Source organism: Equus quagga, chromosome 7, assembly GCF_021613505.1.
Source record: "Equus quagga isolate Etosha38 chromosome 7, UCLA_HA_Equagga_1.0, whole genome shotgun sequence".
Classification (NCBI taxonomy): Eukaryota; Metazoa; Chordata; class Mammalia; order Perissodactyla; family Equidae; genus Equus; species Equus quagga.
In genome coordinates this window covers 79,102,189-79,121,869 of record NC_060273.1, presented here as the reverse complement: position 1 = coordinate 79,121,869, position 19,681 = coordinate 79,102,189, and the positions used below count along the sequence as shown (strand labels likewise).

General features: G+C 52.5%; 2 protein-coding genes and 1 long non-coding RNA gene across 3 annotated transcripts; all 3 read right to left on the bottom strand.

Moving 5' to 3' along the window:
• Positions 1 to 175: 175 nt before the first annotated feature.
• PROB1 (proline rich basic protein 1) lies at positions 176 to 6,546 on the bottom strand. The gene has a single exon (XM_046668236.1). The coding sequence runs from the start codon at positions 4,755 to 4,757 to the stop codon at positions 1,698 to 1,700; it is 3,060 nt and encodes a 1,019-aa protein (XP_046524192.1). The 5' UTR covers positions 4,758 to 6,546; the 3' UTR covers positions 176 to 1,697.
• A 133-nt stretch (positions 6,547 to 6,679) lies between these two features.
• On the bottom strand, positions 6,680 to 12,036 carry SPATA24 (spermatogenesis associated 24). The gene is made up of 6 exons (XM_046668237.1): positions 11,892 to 12,036; positions 10,650 to 10,715; positions 10,293 to 10,423; positions 10,135 to 10,205; positions 6,945 to 7,047; positions 6,680 to 6,837 (listed from the first exon to the last, which is right to left on the bottom strand). Exons 1-6 carry the CDS (start codon positions 12,006 to 12,008, stop codon positions 6,708 to 6,710), a joined length of 618 nt encoding a protein of 205 aa, XP_046524193.1. The 5' UTR covers positions 12,009 to 12,036; the 3' UTR covers positions 6,680 to 6,707.
• Positions 12,037 to 17,212: 5,176 nt separating this feature from the next.
• On the bottom strand, positions 17,213 to 19,603 carry LOC124242193 (uncharacterized). The gene is made up of 2 exons (XR_006889390.1): positions 19,121 to 19,603; positions 17,213 to 18,178 (listed from the first exon to the last, which is right to left on the bottom strand). It is a non-coding gene; the product is annotated as an uncharacterized LOC124242193 (long non-coding RNA).
• Between the last annotated feature and the right edge of the window lie 78 nt (positions 19,604 to 19,681).

Sequence of the window (19,681 nt, the reverse complement as noted above, 5' to 3'; positions counted from 1 at the left end):
TGCTTAGGCTCCCTCCCAGCCTAAGGTAGGGACCCCACAGTGTTTAAAAGACACACATGGTCTCCTTCCCTGTGCCCTAGGATCCTCTCCACCCAGGCCCATACCCAGGCATGGAAGGGCATTGTAGGGAGTATCAAGGGGCCATGGCAGGAAATCAGACACCTTACACCAGTTGTTCCAGCCATCATGGCTCATTGGGTCAGTGATTTATTGAACACCAGGATGAGGTAAGGGGCCCAGGAGTGGCCCGGGGCCCTCCAAGCCATCAGAACCAGCATCTCCGGCCACAACAAGACATCTGGGTTATTCTGACTCACAGTTCTCCCAGTCAACTTCCAGTCAAGGCAAGGGGGCAGGGACTCCAAGGGACCCAGGCCCTTCAGAGGCCTGGAACTTAAGGAAGGCATCGATCTCCATCCCTAACACTGCTTCTAATGGGAACTGTTCTCCCCCAAACTCATCCCATCACATACCAGTCCAGCAAGTCCCAGCCGCTTCAAGCTCAGGACTACACACAGACCCCCACACAGAGCACCTCCCACCCCACGCATCTCCCTCTGCTCTCCTCAGCGGCTCCTAGAATCTCCAGGCAATTGGAACACAGGCTCTGGGTCCCATCCCTTTGTATGCTGAGACCAACCTGAAGAGACAGCCCCTCTCTGGGCACGGTTGCCACATCTGTTACTGGGGGAGTAGAAGCAGCTAAAGGCTCCAGGTCTCTCTGGCCTGCCCTACAAAGGGCATCCCTTCTACTGCCAGCCCTAACCCACCCTCACCCCACGCAGAGGGGTCAAGAGGCTCCTCTGGGGCAACAGCTCAACCATCCTCCCTGCTTGTGAATCCTTCCTGATGATTCACTTCATCTGCCCCCTACCCTGGGTGAGAATGGCTGAAGCCCTCACTTCTGGCCTCAGGATGAGCCAGCTCAGCTCTGAGGGCTTAGAGGAGCCAAGTCAGAGGCTGAGGTTGAGGAGAGAATGACAGATGGGGCTCCCAGCTCGAGGCTACAGCCCCCTCCCCACCCCCAACTCCCATTATCCCCACTCCAGATCCCAGGCCCACCCTCCATAGCCCCTCACATATTACTTTCCTGCTCCGTCTCCACCTGCTGTCCCCACAGATCCCTTTCTCAGACCTAGCCTGGCCTGGGGGCTACACTAGCTACTTTCCCCAGAGCCTCCCAGGCCAAGGCTCAGATCTTCTTCCAAAGAATAACAGATTTGATAGCCAGAGTCCTTCTCCTTCCATCTCACCAGTGCTCACTAGCCTGCACATCGCTGGGCCCACCTTCAGGGAGGGACAGACTGCTCACTACCTCTGGGGACAGTCCTGTCCCTTGCTGCTCCCATTTCCTGCTGCCCCTCCAGAACCCCAATATCCCTTCAGGTTGGCTCCTGGGGACATGTCCTGGGACTCCTCACTTTTACACACACACACAAACACAGCACTCTGGGAATGCTTGGGAAAGGGGTACACAATTTTGTTGGGAGAGGAAGTAGGCAGCCACTTCCTGAGCTCCAGCTCCATCAGCCCCGGGTGTCTCAGATACATTGTCTGAAGGTAACTTCTGGGCTGAAGATGGCATGGGATGGGTAAAAGAAAGAGGTGATAGAAGGAGAGGAGGGCAGGGGACAGGATGCCAGAAACTCCAAGGGTGTCAACAGGCCCCAACACCATGGGGGTCAGGCCCTGGGGCCTCACCCAGGGAACAAGGAGCCCTTGCCGGGCTGAGCAGGACCGAAGCTGGAGGGTGGAGCACAGAGGAGCAGAGGAGGCGCGGGGCTGGGGGTCCCACTCACTGGCAGGTAGTACATCCCTTCCAGGGGGCTTGCCTCAGAGGCCCAGGGTAGCTGGGGGCCGCTGAAGGCCGGCGGGCCCGGGGATGGAGGCAGTGAGAGGCCAGGGATAGGCCCATAGGCGGGCGGGTAGAGATTGGGGCCCAGGGCCAGCGGGGTGTAGACTCTGCGTGGTGGCCCCTGGGGCGAGGGCGGCAGCAGGACCTCCACGTACTGCCCGCTTTCGGGGTCAAAGAGCAGCCGCAGTCGAGGCTGCCGCGGCGCCTCCACAAAGTAGTAGCGGCCGCTCTCGGGGTCCACCAGGACCTTCCCCGGGCGCGCGGCTCCAGGCAGCCTGCGCGCCCTGTGGGAGGGGCCTTCCGAGTACCTGTCCATCGGAGGCGCGGAGGCAGCGCGGGCCTGGGGCGGGGCAGTTCTGCCCGCCGACGCCTGGGGCTCCCGCGGGAGGGGCGACTGGACCGCAGTCGCGGGCTCGGGGGCCGAAGGGGTTGTCTCCAGTTTGGGTGCTATCCCAGGGCTCGAGGTAGGGTGCGCCTGCGGGGAGCTGGGGCGGGGTGGTCGGGGAGGTGGGGCCCCTGCTGGCCCTATGGGCGACTGCTGGGGTGAGAGGCGAGCGCTGCCCAGAGGGCTGGTCCGACCCTCGCCGTCCGGAACGAGGCGCTGGGCCTCAGCCTCCCGGTTCTCTCCACCAGGACCGCGGACCAGGACTCCCCGGGTTCCCTCCGGCCGGCGGCCCAAGGCCAGGGCACCAGGTAGGCGGATCTCAGTGCGCGCGAAGGGTTTCGCCGTGCTGTTCTCTGCTCTCCGCCGCAGAACTCCGTTGGGCTGCGAAGCGTCCCGGGAGACTGTGTCGGGGGACAGCTCTGGGGGCTCATAGGGGTGCGACACGACCGGCAGAAAGTCCTTGAGCAAAACGGAAGTGTAGTGTGCTGGGGCGGGGGACCCCAGCTCCCGGAGCTCTTGCGTCTTGGACGCACTGCCCTCCTCCCCGCGGGGGTCCGCAGGAGGCGCAGGCAGCCCTGAGCCTGGGGTTCCTGCCGGGAAGCTTGGCGCGTATGTGGTCTTCACCATCTTGCGCACGTCGCGGGGCCGCGGAATGGCCACGCGCGGCCGTCCCGAGGCCGCGTCTCCAGGGCCCAAGGCTTCCCGGCGCGCATTGGCATCCATGGTCCCCATGAGACAACTGAGAGGCAGCTCGGGTGCAGCCACCTGTGGTGATGGCTGACTGCCGCGGATGGCAATAGCCGGCATCTCCCGCGTGGACGGACTCTGCGCCTCCGTGAGCTCTAGAGTCCCGGGTGCGGAAGGCGTGGGCGGCGCCAGTTCCTCCTGGGCTAAGCCATTCACAGTTTCCCGCGTAGATACTACCGATGAGCCCTGCACCGTGGGATCCCAGGTCTCTTGGGGCGACGGGCTCCACGTCCCAATAGGGCGGTCTGGAGCCTCCCATGAGGACAAAGCCGGCGGGGATGGGCTCCTACTCCCCTCTACGGTAGCCTTGACTGCCGGATGCGGAACCTCCCACTGGGAAGGAGCTTCGGGGGATGGGCTTCTTGCCCTGTCAACATCCTGAGTCCACTGGGAAGGGGTCGGAGGAGAAGGGCTCCTTCTGCTGACAGTTTCCTTGACGGCAGGATCCTGATTTTCCCATGCGGAGGATGCCTTGGGGAACGAAGGGCTATTCGCCCTCCGAATAGCCCGATTCCACGGGGACAGGTTCTGGGGAGACGGACAGTGAGGACCCTGCACGGTCCCATTTGGAGCCTGCCACAGCGGGGACGGGCTCCTCGGCCTCACAGCCTTACTTGGAACCTCCCAGGGGGTCCTAGACTCTAAAGGCGGGCTCTCTGCCCTCAGGACGGTTCGATCCAGAGTCACTCGCGGGAACTGAGTCTTAGGTTCTTGGTTGTGCGCCTCCTGGGTCTTCTCCCCTGACTGCAGGAAGATGCTGGAACTAACCGGACCCAGCGGCTCTGTCCCGGGCGCCGGCTTGTCGCGCCGAATTGCACGCTCGCGGAGGCTGGGCCACGGCCGTGGGGTCCTGGCGGAGGTTGAACTATAATGCACGCGAGGTGGCCGAGACTTGGCCTCCTCCGGGGCCACTCGAGTACTGCGGGCCGTTTCTTGGGTCGCAGGCTCTGGCCGTCCCGTGGGTCTGAAGGTGGCGCTGTTCGGGGCAGCGGTAGTGGTGGGGCTCAGTTTTCTGGCCAGCACCGTCTGCACGAGGCCCGCGGCGGCCTGCAGGCGGCCCAGAGACTCGTCCAGGGAGCCGGTGCGCAGAAGCAGTCGGGGGCGCGGCGCGTCGGCCTCCCTCGGGGGACTCCGGGGCCGGGGGCGCAGCTCGATCTGACGCTTGGGCACCGTCCGGGGCCTGGCGGGAGCGGCACGCTCCTCCAGCGCCACCTCCACACACTCGAACTGCGCTGGGGTGGCAGGACTCGGCCGCAGCTCCAGGTAGGTGGCCCAGCGGGAGCCACTGTCGGGGGCCTGGGGCTGAGGTGCGGCGGGGGTGGGAGACGCGGCCCCAGGCAGAGAGAGGCTGCCGAAGGCCCGCGCCGTGAGCTGTTCCACCTCGCTATCCGCTGTGTCGGAGCGGCTGAACAGGGGCCCGGCGCCGAAGATGACTTCCATCTCCCCCGACGGCAGCATGCGCAGCTGGGGCTGGGGCGGCCGCGGGCCCGAGCGCGGGCCTCGCGGGAAATCCGAGCCGGGCCCGAGCTGCTGGCGGCTATTCTGGGCGCTGACGGACAGGCGAGGCTGCGCGCCCGCCCCCAGCGCAGGGGCCACTCCGGGCCAATTCGCCCGGCCCTCCGCGTCCGGCCCAACGTCTGGGGGCTCTGGAGAACCCGGAGCCGTGTAGTAGGAGCCTGACGAGCCGGAGGAGTCCTGGCGCCGCGCAGGGGCAGCAGGCAGCCGCCCTGGGAGCCCCGGCAGGGCTGGCGGGGCGAGCGCGGTCAGCATGGTGGGGCCGGACGCGGCGCACTCCCTCCCTCGCACTCGCCTCCGCTGCTGCTGCGGACGCCCGCACTGTCCCCGCCCCGCCCGCGGATGCCGTGGGGGTCACCCCGCCTTAAAGTGGCCGCATCCACTCCCGAGCCAGCGGCGTCGGCAGCCAGAGGAACCTGGGCCCTGGGCCTTACCCTCCCACCCCCTTCTCCTCTGGCGCCGGCTGGAGTGCCTGGGGTGGCGCTTCAGGCTTTGGCTGACAGAAAGGTGAGGGGAAGGCAGGCCTCCAGCTTGGAACCAGAACTAGGCCCAACTCCACTCATCACAGGTGAGGAAACTGAGGTTGAGTGGGGACCTGCCTGAGGTCAAGCACTATGGCAGGTGGATCAGAGTGTGAGCCAGGGGCCAGACCTGAAGGCCAGGCAACTCAGGTCTTACTAGCAATTTCATCTTCCCCCTGGCCCCCAGCATCTTCCCATCATCACTGTGCACCCTCCTCTCGGGACCTCTCATCACCTCTCCCAGCTAGAGCTCAGAAGGGTGCACCCACCACCTTCCTTGACCTGTCACCCCATAATCTTTGATAGATGAGCATTGCTTGGAGGGCTCCCCGACTCCAAAATTTGTACTGGGGCCTCAGGAAGGTGCTATCCCTGGCTGGACCCATTGCCTTTAGTGGGAACCTATCGGAAGGAGCTGGAGAGGACAGCTCTAGCTTTTACAGGCTGCCTTGGCAACTAGAACAAGCCATGGAAACTGATGTGGGGTCTCTTAGGAATCTTTAGGGTAGCTGTGGTCCCCTCTTTAAAGCTCTGAGGCAGGAATAGCCCTGTGCTCCCCCAGGCACTCACAGGCTCTCACTCTAGGCCCCACAACCTCAGGACTTGCCCTGGGAACAAGCGCTGGTGGGGAAGCAGCCACCACCTGTCACTGTCCTGGGACAATGACAATGGGCACCACTTGCCCTTAAACTTCTGGCTTCAAGGTCCTGCTATGACTCAGGGACCAGCTGGCCTTGGAGCAAGAGCACTGGCCCCTCCTGCATTCATCCTCATGCTGACCCAGGAAAGACTAGACTCGACAAATCTGACTCAGCCTTCTCTGAGTGGGGCCCCTGCCTGGGTGTGTCCCCACGATCACCTAGCCATCAGTGATGGCTTCTGAGAGGATCAAGCCTGTCCATCACATCCAGCCCTGCATGCAAGTCATAGTCCCTTCATAGACTGTTTTCCTACCTTAAAAATAGTGTTGTCCTTTTCCCTTCCTCCCATTTGTGAAGCCTGATAAACTTGTGTTTGGGGGAAATGTAAGAAGGTACAAATGTGATTCACAGGTATAACATTCCTGTTATGTGATTTTCCAAATTCATTGTGGTCCTGGAACCCACTGTCTTTGAAGTCTGCTCAGGGCTTCACACACACACACACACACACACACACACACACACACACCTCTTCCTGCTCTATAGCCAAGTTGGGAGAGTTAAATTTATCAAGACACTGGGAGTGGGGTGAGGTGTTACTGGGGTAACCAGGGCTGTTTATACAGGGAGGGATTAAATACAGAGAGTAAAAAGGGACACTGCCTACTAGACAACAATGTAGTCCTGCCCTAGGCTACAACCCCATAGCCCCACGACTACCCAAGGGAGAAAGGGAAGTAGCAGGGGCTGAGGGCTTGAGCAGTATCCTCTTCTGAGCCTAAGAGTGGCCTAGAAGGTGGTGGTCCAAGGCCTGTTCCCCACCCAGTCCCTGATAACTTGATTCTCGCTTAGGTCATGGAGGCTCAGGAGGCAGGCAGGAAGGAAGGAGAGTACCTTCTGCCTCTTCCCTGAGGGCCAGGCCACTCATGAGGCCTGGGTTGTGGGGGGACCCACATGATAGGAAGGTTTGGGATGGGGACCCCGACAGCAGAGAAGGCAGAGGTCGGGCATTACAGCCAGAGAACAGGAAGGCGACGACCATTTTATTTTTCCCTGGGACGCCGCTGGCTCCGGGCCTGACGTGTCCCCGAGGTTTTCTTATGCTTCTGGTCCAACACCTGGGTCATGTAGTTCTCCTGCTGCTTCTGGATCCGGAAGTCAGACATGTGATTCCTGCAACGGAGCTGGCTGGGCGTGGGCTGGGGACAGCGCAGGGTAGGGGCCAGAGGTCTGGCTTCCTGCTTCCATCAACAACCCCCAGCCTGGCCCAGACCCCTCACCTGAAGATCTGTTTCTGCTGGCTGATAACTTGCTGCAACTCCTTAATCTCATTCTCTTTGCCATTAAGTATATCTTCTTGCTTTATAATGTGAGACTCAATTTCTGTGGGGGAGAGAGGCAGGGAGGAGGAGTGGTTCCCATCCCACGGGCTCCTTCCTGAGATAAAGCATTCTCTCATGAGTCTTTTCAGAACCTGGCTCCCCCTACCCAGGGGTTCTCCATGAGTAGTTGCTAATACTTTAGTAAGAATGAGTTTATTATGGAGTCTTGACAGGTTGGTGGTGGGGGCACAATGTCTGATGACTGTGTTAGTGACTTCACAATTCTATTCTGGACCAGGTGACTCACATGAGGACAGCCTCGCCCAAAAGCAGGAGGATGAACAGCTCCTGCCCTCAACTGCAGATCTTTACAGATGTCACCTCCTTGGCAAGAACCTTCCTAGTCTAAAATTACAATCCTTCCCAATAGTTCTATCCTTTTTTCCTGCTTTATTTTTCTTCTTAGCACTTGTATCTAACATACCATATATTTTACTCATTTTGCTTCTTCCCTACTAGGATGCAAGGTCCACAAGGACAAGGATTTTTGTTTTCTTCATTGCTTTAACCCTAAGGCCTAAAACAGTCTCTGGCACACAGTAGGTGCACAATAAATTTATGTGCAGAATGAATGAACAGGAGGTCCCTGGGGGGTTAGGACTTAGAAACATCACCTAGTTCAGTTATCTCAATCCACCCAGACCTACTGAAGGCCAGCTGGATGCCCAGCCCTGTGCTAGGGCTGCAGGGGAGAAGACAGGGTCCTGGCCTTCAAGGAGGCAGCTCCTAAAAGGAGAGTTAAGACGCAGGAACTGATCAGAGAACAGAACAAGGCGACATTTCAATAAAGTTAATATTGATGAGACAGTATTATCACTTTGGGCAAGTTGCCTCCTTTTTCAGACCCATTTCCTCCTCTGTAAGATGGAAACAGAGACAGCCCCTATTCCACAGCTGGTGGGAGGACCCAGGGAGATGGTGGCAACCCTTACCCCCAAATTAAGTGCTCATTAGATGCAAGGATAATTTTTGTGTCTTGAGTCAAAATCCAATGAAGCTGTAGGGATCTGGGGGGGCTTTATTTACATAACTGTCCCCCAGGAAGCCCTGGAAAATTCTGATCCTCACAGGAAGAAAATTCTACTGCCTTTAAAGATGGGACAAAGATTAACTAGAACACAAGCTCTGAAAATGCAGAAATAGTGAAGCATGTTTCAGAAGAGATGGTAAAAAGTTAAGGTACAGCATGGAAAAGAGGAAAGAAACAGAGACACGGCTGAAGGAAGAGAATGAAGAGCTGAGCTCACTGGGTCAGAGGACCAGGCTGACTGAACCTCCTTCCCCAGGTCATCCAGCTAATCTGGACTGATTGCTTGTGAAGTTCTTTTGGGAAAAGGCATCAGAAATTTGTGTGAATCTTTAAAAATAAATGAGACAGGGGGCCGGCCTCATGGCCAAGTAGTTAAAGTTCCGTGTGCTCCGCTCTGGTGGCCTGGGTTCGCAGGTTCAGATCCCAGGTGTGGACGTACTCCACTCATCAGCCATGCTGTGGAAGCATCCCACATACAAAATAGAGGAGGACTGGCAAGGGATGTTAGCTCAGGGTGAATCTTCCTCACAAAAAATATAATCATAAAAAAATTAAATAAATAAATAAATGAGAGAAAAATTTAAAATAAATAAATGGCACCCAATGAAAGAATGGTTAGAAAATCCCTCTGAGAGGCGAAAGGAACTATGTAAGTGCAACAGCAAACTGAAACACACAAAGGGAGGTTCGGGGGACATGAGCCAGGGGGAGGCTCAGGTCACCAGATTTGCTCAGGGGAGTGCTTGTACCCCACTGGAGGGGTTCAGGATATTCTGGGGGGAGGCAGCCAGGCTCTGTCCCCATGACTCACACACACCTTCCACAAGCAGACACAGAGCCCTGTGGCCTTGGCTGATCTCTAGGAAATGCCCTAAAGGAAGGATGTCTCTAGCACCAACAGGAAAGAACCCCAGGTTCCTTTTAGGGAAGTAGGGGGATGCCCAAGGAGGAAGGAAGGACTGGGGTCCAGTGGCCTTGGGTATGGAGGCACTGACTGCCTGCTGGGGCCCAGGAGGCCCTAATGGGAGCCCTTGATCAAACAACCATGAGGCCTGTCCACCCACCTTGATCTGGCCAGGTGGGCTAGCATCTTACCAGTGAGAGTACTCACCAAGGGAGGGAGAGGACTCGATTGGTGGGTAGGGATGCCCAAGGCTTCAGGTGGGGACCCATCAGGAGAGACCTTGAACCTCTTTTGGGCTTGGACTCTGGTCTCTGGCCTACTCAAAATCTGCTGCAGTGCAGGAAGCGTATGTTGCATATGGAATTCATATCCACTTCTTAAACTAGGTAAGGGGAATTTAGCATTCTGGGAAGATGAAAGGGGTTCCTGAGGTCTAGGGACACTGGGTGGCTGACTGAAAGTGCCCCACAACTCACAGTACCAACTGAGCCAACAAGTAGCTACAGGCATCTGCATACAGCAGAGCTGAAAACTAATGGCCCACAGACATTTTTTTCTTGGTCCATACAATATGTTTAAAATTTCTAAATCAGTTGCCAACACTAAAAAGTCAGAAAAGCTTCCATTAAAACCTGGCTTCCAGTTTCTTTTTTAAAGATCTGACAATACCGGGCCCCCAATCCCACAGCAGAGGTGCTAAGCCCTTGAGAGGGGGCATGGCTCTCCACATTACCCCAGTTCCCACCCCTCCCTATTGGTCCCCAACCCTGAGACTAAGGGTCAGCTCCCAAATAGGACTTTGCTTGCCCTGTTGTTCCTCTTGTAACAGTTATGAGTAAAGTACACTATTTCTAATACCCATCAAAAGTGGGAAAACAAAAGGTGGACTAAGAAGGTTGTACGTTTCAAGAAAAATGGGAGCGAGCCCGTTCCTTTATGGCCGTGAAGAATATTGTACACCAACCGCTTCCCTCATTTCCGTGGCCTGCCTGGTCCCTGAAGGCCTTTGCGAAGGTGTGGCCCGCCTGGGCCTGCCTGTATCCTCAGCCGGGGACAGAAGTTGGGGTGAAACCCTGCCCTGGACACGGGCACCGGGCTGTTAGGGAAAAGCCCATGCATGTAAGCATGGTGGGGAGCGCGGGCCTCCCGCCTACCATTGCACTTGGTGATGAGCTGGTCCTTCTTGCTGGATTCCTGCAGGGCTCTGCTCTTGACAGTGGAGAGTCTGGGTGGAGAAGATAAGAAAGGATGGGAAGGCTGACAGGCAGACAGGACCCCCACCCCTTCCCCACCTCTACCAATGCCCACTCACGCCTTTTCAAAGGCCAACTTCTCTTTCTCCAGCTGTTTAGACAGCACTTCTACCTCTCCGAGGGCAAACTGCAACTTCTCCTCTTCCTTGACCAGGAGGAGCTTGGTCTTCGCATGGGCAGCTTTCTCTTCCTGCAGGGGCAGCATTGTGACCTCCTTACCCCAAGCCACCCTGGATTACGTAGGCTCCCTTAACCAGCCCCCTTTCTCTCAGGGGCACATAGAAGCCATACAGGAAGATTCTGTCCTCACTACTGGGGCTGGAGGCTCTCAGAGGCCAATACTCAATGACTCTGCCCAATAACAGGCATCCTGGGAAATGGGGGAAAATTAGGAGCCTGCAGAGGCCATAACTTACCACCAGCTTCTTCTCCACTGCCTGGAACTCTTCTTTACTGACAAAATTTTCGTCCTGGAGAACCATCTGCAACAGAGCCTGGCTCAGGGAGGGCTTGGGGTTGGGGCAGGAGGGGTGCCCTGTAGGGACCAGGACCAAGAACAGATAATGGGATGATGCCCAGGGCACCTAGGATGAGACTCAGGCCCTGGGAAGGGAGAAGTTCCACAAGATTCACAGAGGCTCAGCTCTACATCCTGCCCTCAAGGAGCAAACAGGCTCATGGAGGAGATAGCCCTGGCCAGCACTTCTAACGTGGTGTGTACTATGATGGAGAAGCACAAAGGACTGTGGTGTCCAGAGGAGGCCCCTGACCTGGCCTGGGGAAGTGTCAGAAGTGCTTCCGAAGAAGGGGATGTCAGACCTGAGATCTGACTGCTAAACAGGGGTGGGCCAGAAGAAGAGCGGTGGAAGAGAAACATATTCCAGACAGTGAGAACACACATGCAAAGGCCAGCTGCCAAGAGAAAGACTTGGTACCTTCAGGGAACTGAATGTAATTCAGTGCCTAGAGCTGCATACAGCCATTAGAATGAGAAACAGATGTGAAGTCAATTTTATTTCAGAGATGGAGATATCTCCCGACCTTCTTATCAAGATAGAAGACAAAAATAGAAAAATCATGAACTCCAGGTGACCAGGATTTTACCATGACTGTCCAGGGAATCTGTGGCTCCAAGGTTTTGCACCCAGGAACTGGGGTTTGATTGAAAAGGCAAAAGCAAAGGAACACAACGGGGTTGGAAGCCCTTAAGTTCACATGTGCAAGGGCAAACCTGTGCTTACTGCACTCAGCATGGCACTGCGTTAGACACTGGGGAGGGGATGTCTATAATAGATATTATAGATTCTCAGCCTGCACACGAGGGCCTTGGGAAGTGAGTGAAATCATCTCCAGTTTGGAATGGGGAAACTGAGGCTCAGTGAATAGACGGGAACGTATCTACTGGGCCCTGCACTATGAGGCAAAGAGTAGAGACCAGCTTGATTTTGAGTGAAATTCTCTGGAAAATATTCATGAAGACCCTGACCCTTTTTGGCTCCACCTCTACCAGCCAGGACAGATCTGGGCCCCGCCTCCTCCTGGTGACGCCATTGGGAACGAGCTCTCGGCACGCCCCTGGCATCTGGACAGGGTCTGGCCCCGCCCCCGCCATTGCGGCGTCCAGTCTGGCCTCTCCCCCAGCTCTTCTGGCTGCGTACCACGTTCCTCAGCTGGTGGATCAGTTCCTCCTGAGACTCAATCACGTCCCGCAGTTGATCGAAGGCGAGACACACCGACCCTGACGCCCCCTGCGACCACCCGACGGGCGTCGCCATCTTTCCGCCCCCGCCAGCTCGTTGGAAATGGCTGCCGCTGGGTGCCGCACAGCCAACGCCCACCAATCAGAATGCGACGCCACAGAGCACCCTGGCAACCGGGGGCGGGTACTTCCTCTGTTAGCTGGGATGGGGCCCGCCTCTTAAAGGAGCCGCCCGGGTCAGGGGAAACTGATAACCCTTAGGTATTTAGGTTTATAGGAAATTTGCACATCTGTTTTATCTTGTGTTTCTCACGCAGTCCTGCAAAGCAGGCAGGGCCTGGCTTATACTTTTTGTAAGGTCTAGGAAACAAGCAACACTCAGACACCAGCTGCTCAGCCTTCTCCCAGGGCCTGTTAAACTGCAAGACCGTGAAGCAACCTCTGCATCTTTAGCTTCACATTCCTCTTTCTCCCACCCTAATCTCTAAATTTCCCCCAGAGTATGAGAATCCAGCTTCCTGTGATCTCTCTTCCTCCTAGAGACACACTTAGTACTGAGGGAACCTGAGCCGAGCAATGAAGGGCAGCTCAAGAATAGAAAAGGAAGTGGCCTCACCCAAGAAAAGAGTCCTCATACTCTGGTACCAGGCTCTGAGCATCCATACTGGAGCCATGTGCCGCCACGTCAAGGTGCTGGGAAGGGCCCTGCAGAACCTGAGGACATTAGGGGAACTGAAATGGGGCGTGAAGGAGACTTCTAAAACGGAGGTAGGGTAGGGTAAGGTGGTCACACATCTTCACCAAATCCCCATCGAGAGCTTTTTCTGAAACTCAAGTAAGATTAAACTTGGGGAAAATCAGAGGTAATATTTATCGAGTATTCACTCTTTTGTGGCACCGTTATGCCTTGTTAGTATTATTTCATATGATCCTCATAATAATCTTGGGAAGTAGGTTCTGATATCCCCATTTTACCGATGAGGAAATGCGGGTTCTATGAGAATGAATAACTTGCCCAAGGTCACCCAAACCAGTAAGCCTTGCAACAGGGTTTTGATGTGGGCACTTGGATTCCAGAGTCCATGTTCTTAACCATGATGCTGTGCCGCATCTATGCTGAACACACAGATCCTAAAGTTATGATATTTGATACTCCCAAGCAGGAAATGACTATATTAAGAAGGAATTTGAAAAAAGTTTTATCAGTGACAGGGAAGGGAAGCTGAAAGTACAGGTAAGCCACTTAGACTGCTCCCCAAAGCTCCCCTAGGGATGGATGTTGTGAGCTGACAAACATGGCTATTCCTGTGAGTCTCCCGGTGGTAGCCCTTGTTTTGTCTTTCCTTGTTTCTTGTGTCTGTTCTCAAGCCGTTGAGGGCAAGCCCATTTCTGTTGACTAATTTTAAAGGACCTAGAGCAGTACAGTCAAATAGAACTTCCGTGACAGAAATGTTCCACATCTGCACTGTCTAATACGGCAGCTACTAGCCACATGTGGCTATTCCGCACTTGAAATATGGCTGTGACTGAGGAATTGCTTTTTAAATTTTTTAAATTTTTAATTAGTTAAAATTTAAATTTAAATAGCTGTATGTGGCTAGTGGCTACTCTCTTGGATAGCGTGGGCCTGGAGGGTGTTGTGTAGGTTGTGTGCCTCAGCACAAAGCCTTCTGGGAACTTTGTCTTATCAAATGTGAATGTTCACCTGAATCACCCTGGACAAAGGTACACATTCCTCTGGGGCAGTGATCCCTGAATCTTCCCCTTGAACTTTGTCTTTCTCAAGGTTCTTTCATGAGGTGGGGCTTGATCTCATATATATAATTATATATCCCTTGCCACTCAAAGTTCACCTCCACCAGCTGGAACAGGATTCCCTCCACATTTAGGGCAAAACCCTGGAGTGCAGTGGGCTCTGGTAGCCAGTTCCCTGGGGATGGGAGGTTATGAGCAAGAGAGAACCCTGGATCCAGGTTTGTACCCTGCACACCAGCATGAACATGAGGGATGGTGACTCTGGTTGAGGACTGCCGCAGACTCCCACTCTATATGTCAACAAACAGTATGGGCTCCTGGCCAGCCAGGGCCCATTGAGGCTCAGAATGACATGACATCACCAACAGCTCTGTGATTCTGCCCCAGGAGGGCTGCTTTTCTGCTCAGGGGTGTCATCCTGGTTGATATTGTGGTTATCTATTGCTGTATAACAAACGATCCAAAATTTACAGCTTAAAAAAAATCATTTTTGCTCAGGAATCTTCACTATAGGCAGGGTTCAATAGTGAAAGCTCATCCCTGCTCCACGAAGTATCAGCTGGGACGGCTGAGGAATGGGCTGGAAGGGGAGACTAGAAATTTCACTTCCAAGATGGCTCACTCACATAACTGGCAAGTTGGCGGTGTCAGCTGGGAGCTCATCTGAGGCTGAGGATCAAGGGTCTTGTTCCTCTCCATGGGCTCCTTGGGCTTTGGCATAGCATGGTGATTGGGTTCAAAAGAAAGCATCCAAAGTGATGGGAAATGGAAGATGCCAGTTTCTTAAGACCTAGGCCTAAAAGCTGGCATATTGTCATTGCTGCTGTACTCCATTTGTCAAGGAGCCAGAGTCCAGATTCAAGGCGAGGGGACACATCCCACCTTTTGATGGGAGTAGTTTCAACGAATTTGGGCTGCACTTCCAGAGGAAGTCCTGACAGATGACATGTCATTCCCCTTGAGGTTCGGCTCAGATAAAACCAGACTGGAACTCAGTCTAGTAGGGGAGACAGACAATAATCAAATAAACACTCAAATAAATCCCAAATTAAGTTACTATTAAAATAAATAGCATTATAGTTATGACAGGTGCTAGGAAAAAGTGGGATGAGAATAAAGGGAGATTTAACCCCGTCTGGGGTGTCAGGGAAGGCTTCTGTGAGGAAGTGATGTCTGAGCTGAAACCTATTAAGGTAACCAGGAGGCACTTAGCAAAGAGGGCAGGGGCAGATGAGTGGGAAAGGGTTCCAGAAAGAGGGAACAGTATACACAAAGTCCCTAGGGCAAAAGGGGTTAGCAGAGTCTAGCAATTAAAAGGCTAGTATGGCAGAAAAGAAAAAGATGTATAGGGGCCGCCCTGGTGGCGTAGCGGTTAAGTGCACATGTTCCACTTTGGTGGCCTGGGGTTCACCGGTTCAGATCCTGGGTGCAGACATGGCACCACTTGGCAAGCCATGCTGTGGCAGCCCACATATAAAGTAGAGGAAGATGGGCACGGATGTTAGCTCAGGGCCAGTCTTCCTCAGCAAAAACAGGAGGGTTGGCAGCAGTTAGCTCAGGGCTTATCTTCCTCAAAAAAAAAAAAAAAACAAAAACAAAACCCAAACCAAAAAAACCCCAAAAAACAAACAAAAATGTAAAAAAAAAAAAGAAAAAGATGTACAGGGCAAGACAGGGTAGATGCCAGAAATCTGGTAGAGTCTTGCTAAGCATTAGGCCATGCTAAAGACTTTGATGATTTTTATTCTGGGGGCAAAAGAAAGCCACTGAAATATTTTAAGCAAGAGGGTGACATGAAGGGCCGACCCCATGGCCGAGTGGTTAAGTTCCCACGCTCAGCTTCAGTGGCCCAGGGTTTCACTGGTTTGGATCCTGGGTGCCAATCTAGCACCACTCATCAAGCCATGCTGAGGCGGCATCCCACATAGCAGAGCCAGAAGGATCTACAACTAGAATCTACAACTATGTACTGGGGGGCTTTGAGGAGAAGAAGGAAAAAAAAGAAGATTGGCAACAGATGTTAGCTCAGGTGCCAATCTTTAAAAAAAAAAAAAAAGAGGGTGACATGATATAATTTATGCTTTGAAAAAGATCTCTCTAGTTGCAGCAAAGGTTACAAATTGGAGGGGGCCCTGAAGAGATGCAGAGACTACTTACACTTAGGAGGCTTCTGCAGTAGTTTTTATCAGAGAAAGTGGATGGTAATTTGGGAGTCAGATGGTGTCAGAGGAGATGAAGAGTAGATGGATTTAGGATAGTCTGGAGGTAAAACTGATAGGACTTAATGGTGGAGGGGATATGAGAAAAAGGGAGTCAAGGTGCTTTGGTTGTTTACTGCTGCAAACAAACTACCACAAAATGTAATGGCTTAAAACAGGAACCATTTTATTTGCTGACGATTCTGCAGTTTGAATAGGGCTGGGGGTTGGGGGAGCAGCTCATTGCTCACTTCTGCTCTGACCATCAGCTGGGGTGGCACAAACATCTTGGCTTGGATTGTCTGAGTTCTCCGTTCTTGCTGCCAGCTCAGTTGTTTGGTTCTCCATGTGGTTAGCTTAGTGGTCTCAGGGTGCTTGGACTACCATGGCAGCTGTCCTCCCAGAAGTGCAAAAATGGGAGCTGCTAGTTTTGCCACATTCTATTGGTTAAAGATCAAGGGCCAGCCCAGATCAGAAAGGGGACTACACAAGGGCATGAATATTAGGTGTAGTCCATCGGAGGACACCAAATTAAGTCTACCACACAAAGTTCCCTGGGTTTCTGACTTTTGTGCTTGGATGGATGGTGGTGCTACTCACAGAAACGGGAGCACTCACAGCGTTGCTTCCATCTCCATTAAAAATCCCTGCACTCTGTATGAAGGGTGGTTATGTTTCAATTCTCTCTTTCTCAGGATTGCTTTCACTGATACTTCATACTGGATTAATCCCTTTGTTATAGATTCCCAAGGTTCCCTTGGTCGCCCCCTTTGACATTCATCCTCCTGGGAAACATTATCTAAAATTAGCCTCCCTATTAGCTGTGAGCTCCAGGAACCTTGGACTGGGTCTCACTTGTCCCCTGACCTTCATCCCAAAAGCTCAGCCCACCTGGCACATAGTAAGTTCTCCATCTTTCCTGAATTGAATCTCATCTCAATCTTTCTTCAAATGAAGGGTATTATTATGCCCATGTACTATATTTTTAAACTAAGACTTTCCTAAATATGAGCCATTAGGAACAAAGACAGCAAGGAACTTGGGATAACACCTGATTTTCAGATGCTAAGTAGATTTGATCTGTGCATTAGCTGTGATATGCTGCAGCTGCTGTTATTTGATAGACAACAAATATGGAAGTAGTGATGCCACCAGTGCTATCTATTGTTCTAAACACCAATAATTCCACTGATGGATGAGGGAAGGCTGGCGCAGAGGTCAACAGCTTCTCTAGTCCTAAGTGGCTCCAAGGGAGTTGGGCAATATGCAGTGCCCAAGGGTGCCATGAGCAAAGGTAAAAGAACAAAGGAAAAATATAAAGCCATTCTTTTTATATAAAATTGTTTAATTTCCTTCTCGGTTAAAATACACTCAATCCAGATGCAGTGGATCAGGTGACCAGATTTTCAGGATTCTTATTCCATGAGGAGTTGATTCCATTTGTGTCAAACCTGGCTCTGGTCACAGAAGATTCACATCTTTAATTCCAAATACTGAGTGTGATGCAAATGATGTAATCAGTATCTAACACATGGGCATATAGTTACTTGGTGGTCACTGCACGAGGTATCAAGAAGGCAGGCTCAAAAAATAAGATGTCTAGTAACTTGGCCCCTTCCAAAAATAAATATATTAGGATTCTAAGCTTACGTCTTAAATGAATCCAAAATAAATACTAATTAAGTGCTAGCTCCTGTGAGGAAAATTGCATGCAGAGACAATGAACTTGCATGTGTGGCCAGTTGTAACAGGAAGCTTCTGGAATCCCAACAGTACCTCCTCACAAAGCCAGTCCTGAGTATGAGGATGAAAACGAGAATAACACATAGTTTGGCCAGGCTGCTGGATTCCACATTCCAGTGGAATTTGGAGTTCAGTGTAATTTCTAATAGTTTCCAACAGAAAGCATAGCAATGACATCTTCTTACTGGTCACTTCTCCCAAGCTGTGAGGCCTGGAGCTGATCAAGGAAGTTCACAAGTTTTCTGGTTTGAGCAGGTGGACCCCAGGGTTGCTAATGTGGGGACACAGATTCCTTCAAGCCGCAGTGTCCTTTGTGGTGAAAAGGATTTTCATCTTCCCCTCCTCACTGCTGATCGTGCAGTGCAGAGAGCACTTTGCTTCTAATGGACGCGAGCTTCCGTTTCTGCTTGAGCCTCAAGCCCTATTTTTTAACCCCACTCCTATCACACGTCTCCAACCTGCATTAATGCTCAGATACAGTCTAGAGCTGCACGCCAAGTTCTGACAGCAAGAATACGCCTTACCTAAAGTTTATATATGATCAGGAAGCCTGCCAAAGAATGTAGGCAAGAGGAAAACGCTTATGTTACCAACATGCAGACAACCCATCTAAAATATAACCCAGGAAATTATAGTTTAACAATATTCTGGACTGTACCAAATAGATTAAACTATCCTTCAACCAAAAGCAAATACCAATCCCTTGAGGAAAACCCGATGTGAATGTTGTAGTCTATTAGCTAATAAATAAAACAGTACCATCAGTGCTATAAACACAGACAATAGACCTGACATTTAATGTAGTTAGCATTGCCTCTATTTAGTGTCATCACAGATAACTCGTCTCTGCCATGAAATCCATAAAGTGTATGACTACACTATTCATAGGCTTCTAGAGCAGCATCTTTTAAGCTGTCAAGTCAGTTTAATTATGGCCCATTTTCTAGCAGAGGTTGGGTTTGGGAAGAGGAGAGCTTTGATTTTTTGTGTATAAGAAAACTTTCCATAAGCCTGCTTGGCTCACAGGCACATTTTACAGTGTAAATGCCCTTAGTCACTCAGAGGGGATCAAGGAAGCCCCCCCAAACCAGGAGGATAGACTTACATGGGAAGCAAAATCTGGCTATCTCTGGAGCTTCCCCCACTCCCCACAGCTAAGCAGTTGTTCCCTACAGCCACCAAAGCTCCACTCTTTGCCTCTGGACCCATCTCCTGACCCTATGGAATGCCCACATGTTGAACCATGCTAGATGTGTCTGCCAAAATCACAGCTATGCATCTCAAAGGAGACACTCTGCTTTGGAAATCACTTTTAATGTAGACTCTCCTTCCAAAAGGAACTTTTCTTCCATCCTGAAGAAAATATAGAGTGTAGACTATAGTCACCTACTGATCCTTCCAGGTTCAGATTCACGATAATCAAGACAGCTCAATCCTGGCCACTCGCTTTTGCATGAAGGCTCAGAACCATGTAGCACAGGCAACAACTTACCTCTTCCTTGTCACTGGTGGGAAGGGCTGCTTGCCTTTGAGGGACCTCTTGTTTTGTATACAGAATTGGTGTACAGAGGGTCTTCCTTCCTAAAGACTTGGGGGAAGGTATCCTGAGTGGATGCACGACTGCCATAGAAAGGATACAGGGTCACAAAGTCAGGGGGACAGGGGCATCCTTGGGAAAGATTCTGCTTTACCAATTTGGCTAGAATCACCTGAGAAATGGGATGACATCACATCTTCTACTCAATAATCAGCCTACTATCTAGCTCTGCCACTACCAATTGTGTGACCCAGGTCAACCATTCATCCTCTCTAGGCCAAAGTTTTCATTCATAAAAACAGGGATAACATGTCGACTTCACAGAGTTGTGAGGAGGCTAAAGTAAGAAAATATATGTGAGGGGCCGGCTCCTTGGCCGAGTGGTTAAGTTCGCGCGCTCCGCTGCAGCGGCCCAGGGTTTGGATCCTGGGTGCGGACATGGCACCACTTGTCAAGCCACGTTGAGGCAGCGTCCCACATCCCACAAATAGAGGGGCCTGCAACTAAGATATACAA

Coding starts and splice junctions, on each gene's coding strand:
- PROB1 (XM_046668236.1), bottom strand. CDS start 4,757: ATGCTGACCGCGCTCGCCCCGCCAGCCCTGCCGGGGCTCCCAGGGCGG.
- SPATA24 (XM_046668237.1), bottom strand. CDS start 12,008: ATGGCGACGCCCGTCGGGTGGTCGCAGGGGGCGTCAGGGTCGGTGTGT. Junction 10,716..11,891: donor TCCACCAGCTGAGGAACGTG/GTACGCAGCCAG, acceptor GCTCTGTTGCAG/ATGGTTCTCCAGGACGAAAA. Junction 10,206..10,292: donor AAGTTGGCCTTTGAAAAGGC/GTGAGTGGGCAT, acceptor TTCTCCACCCAG/ACTCTCCACTGTCAAGAGCA.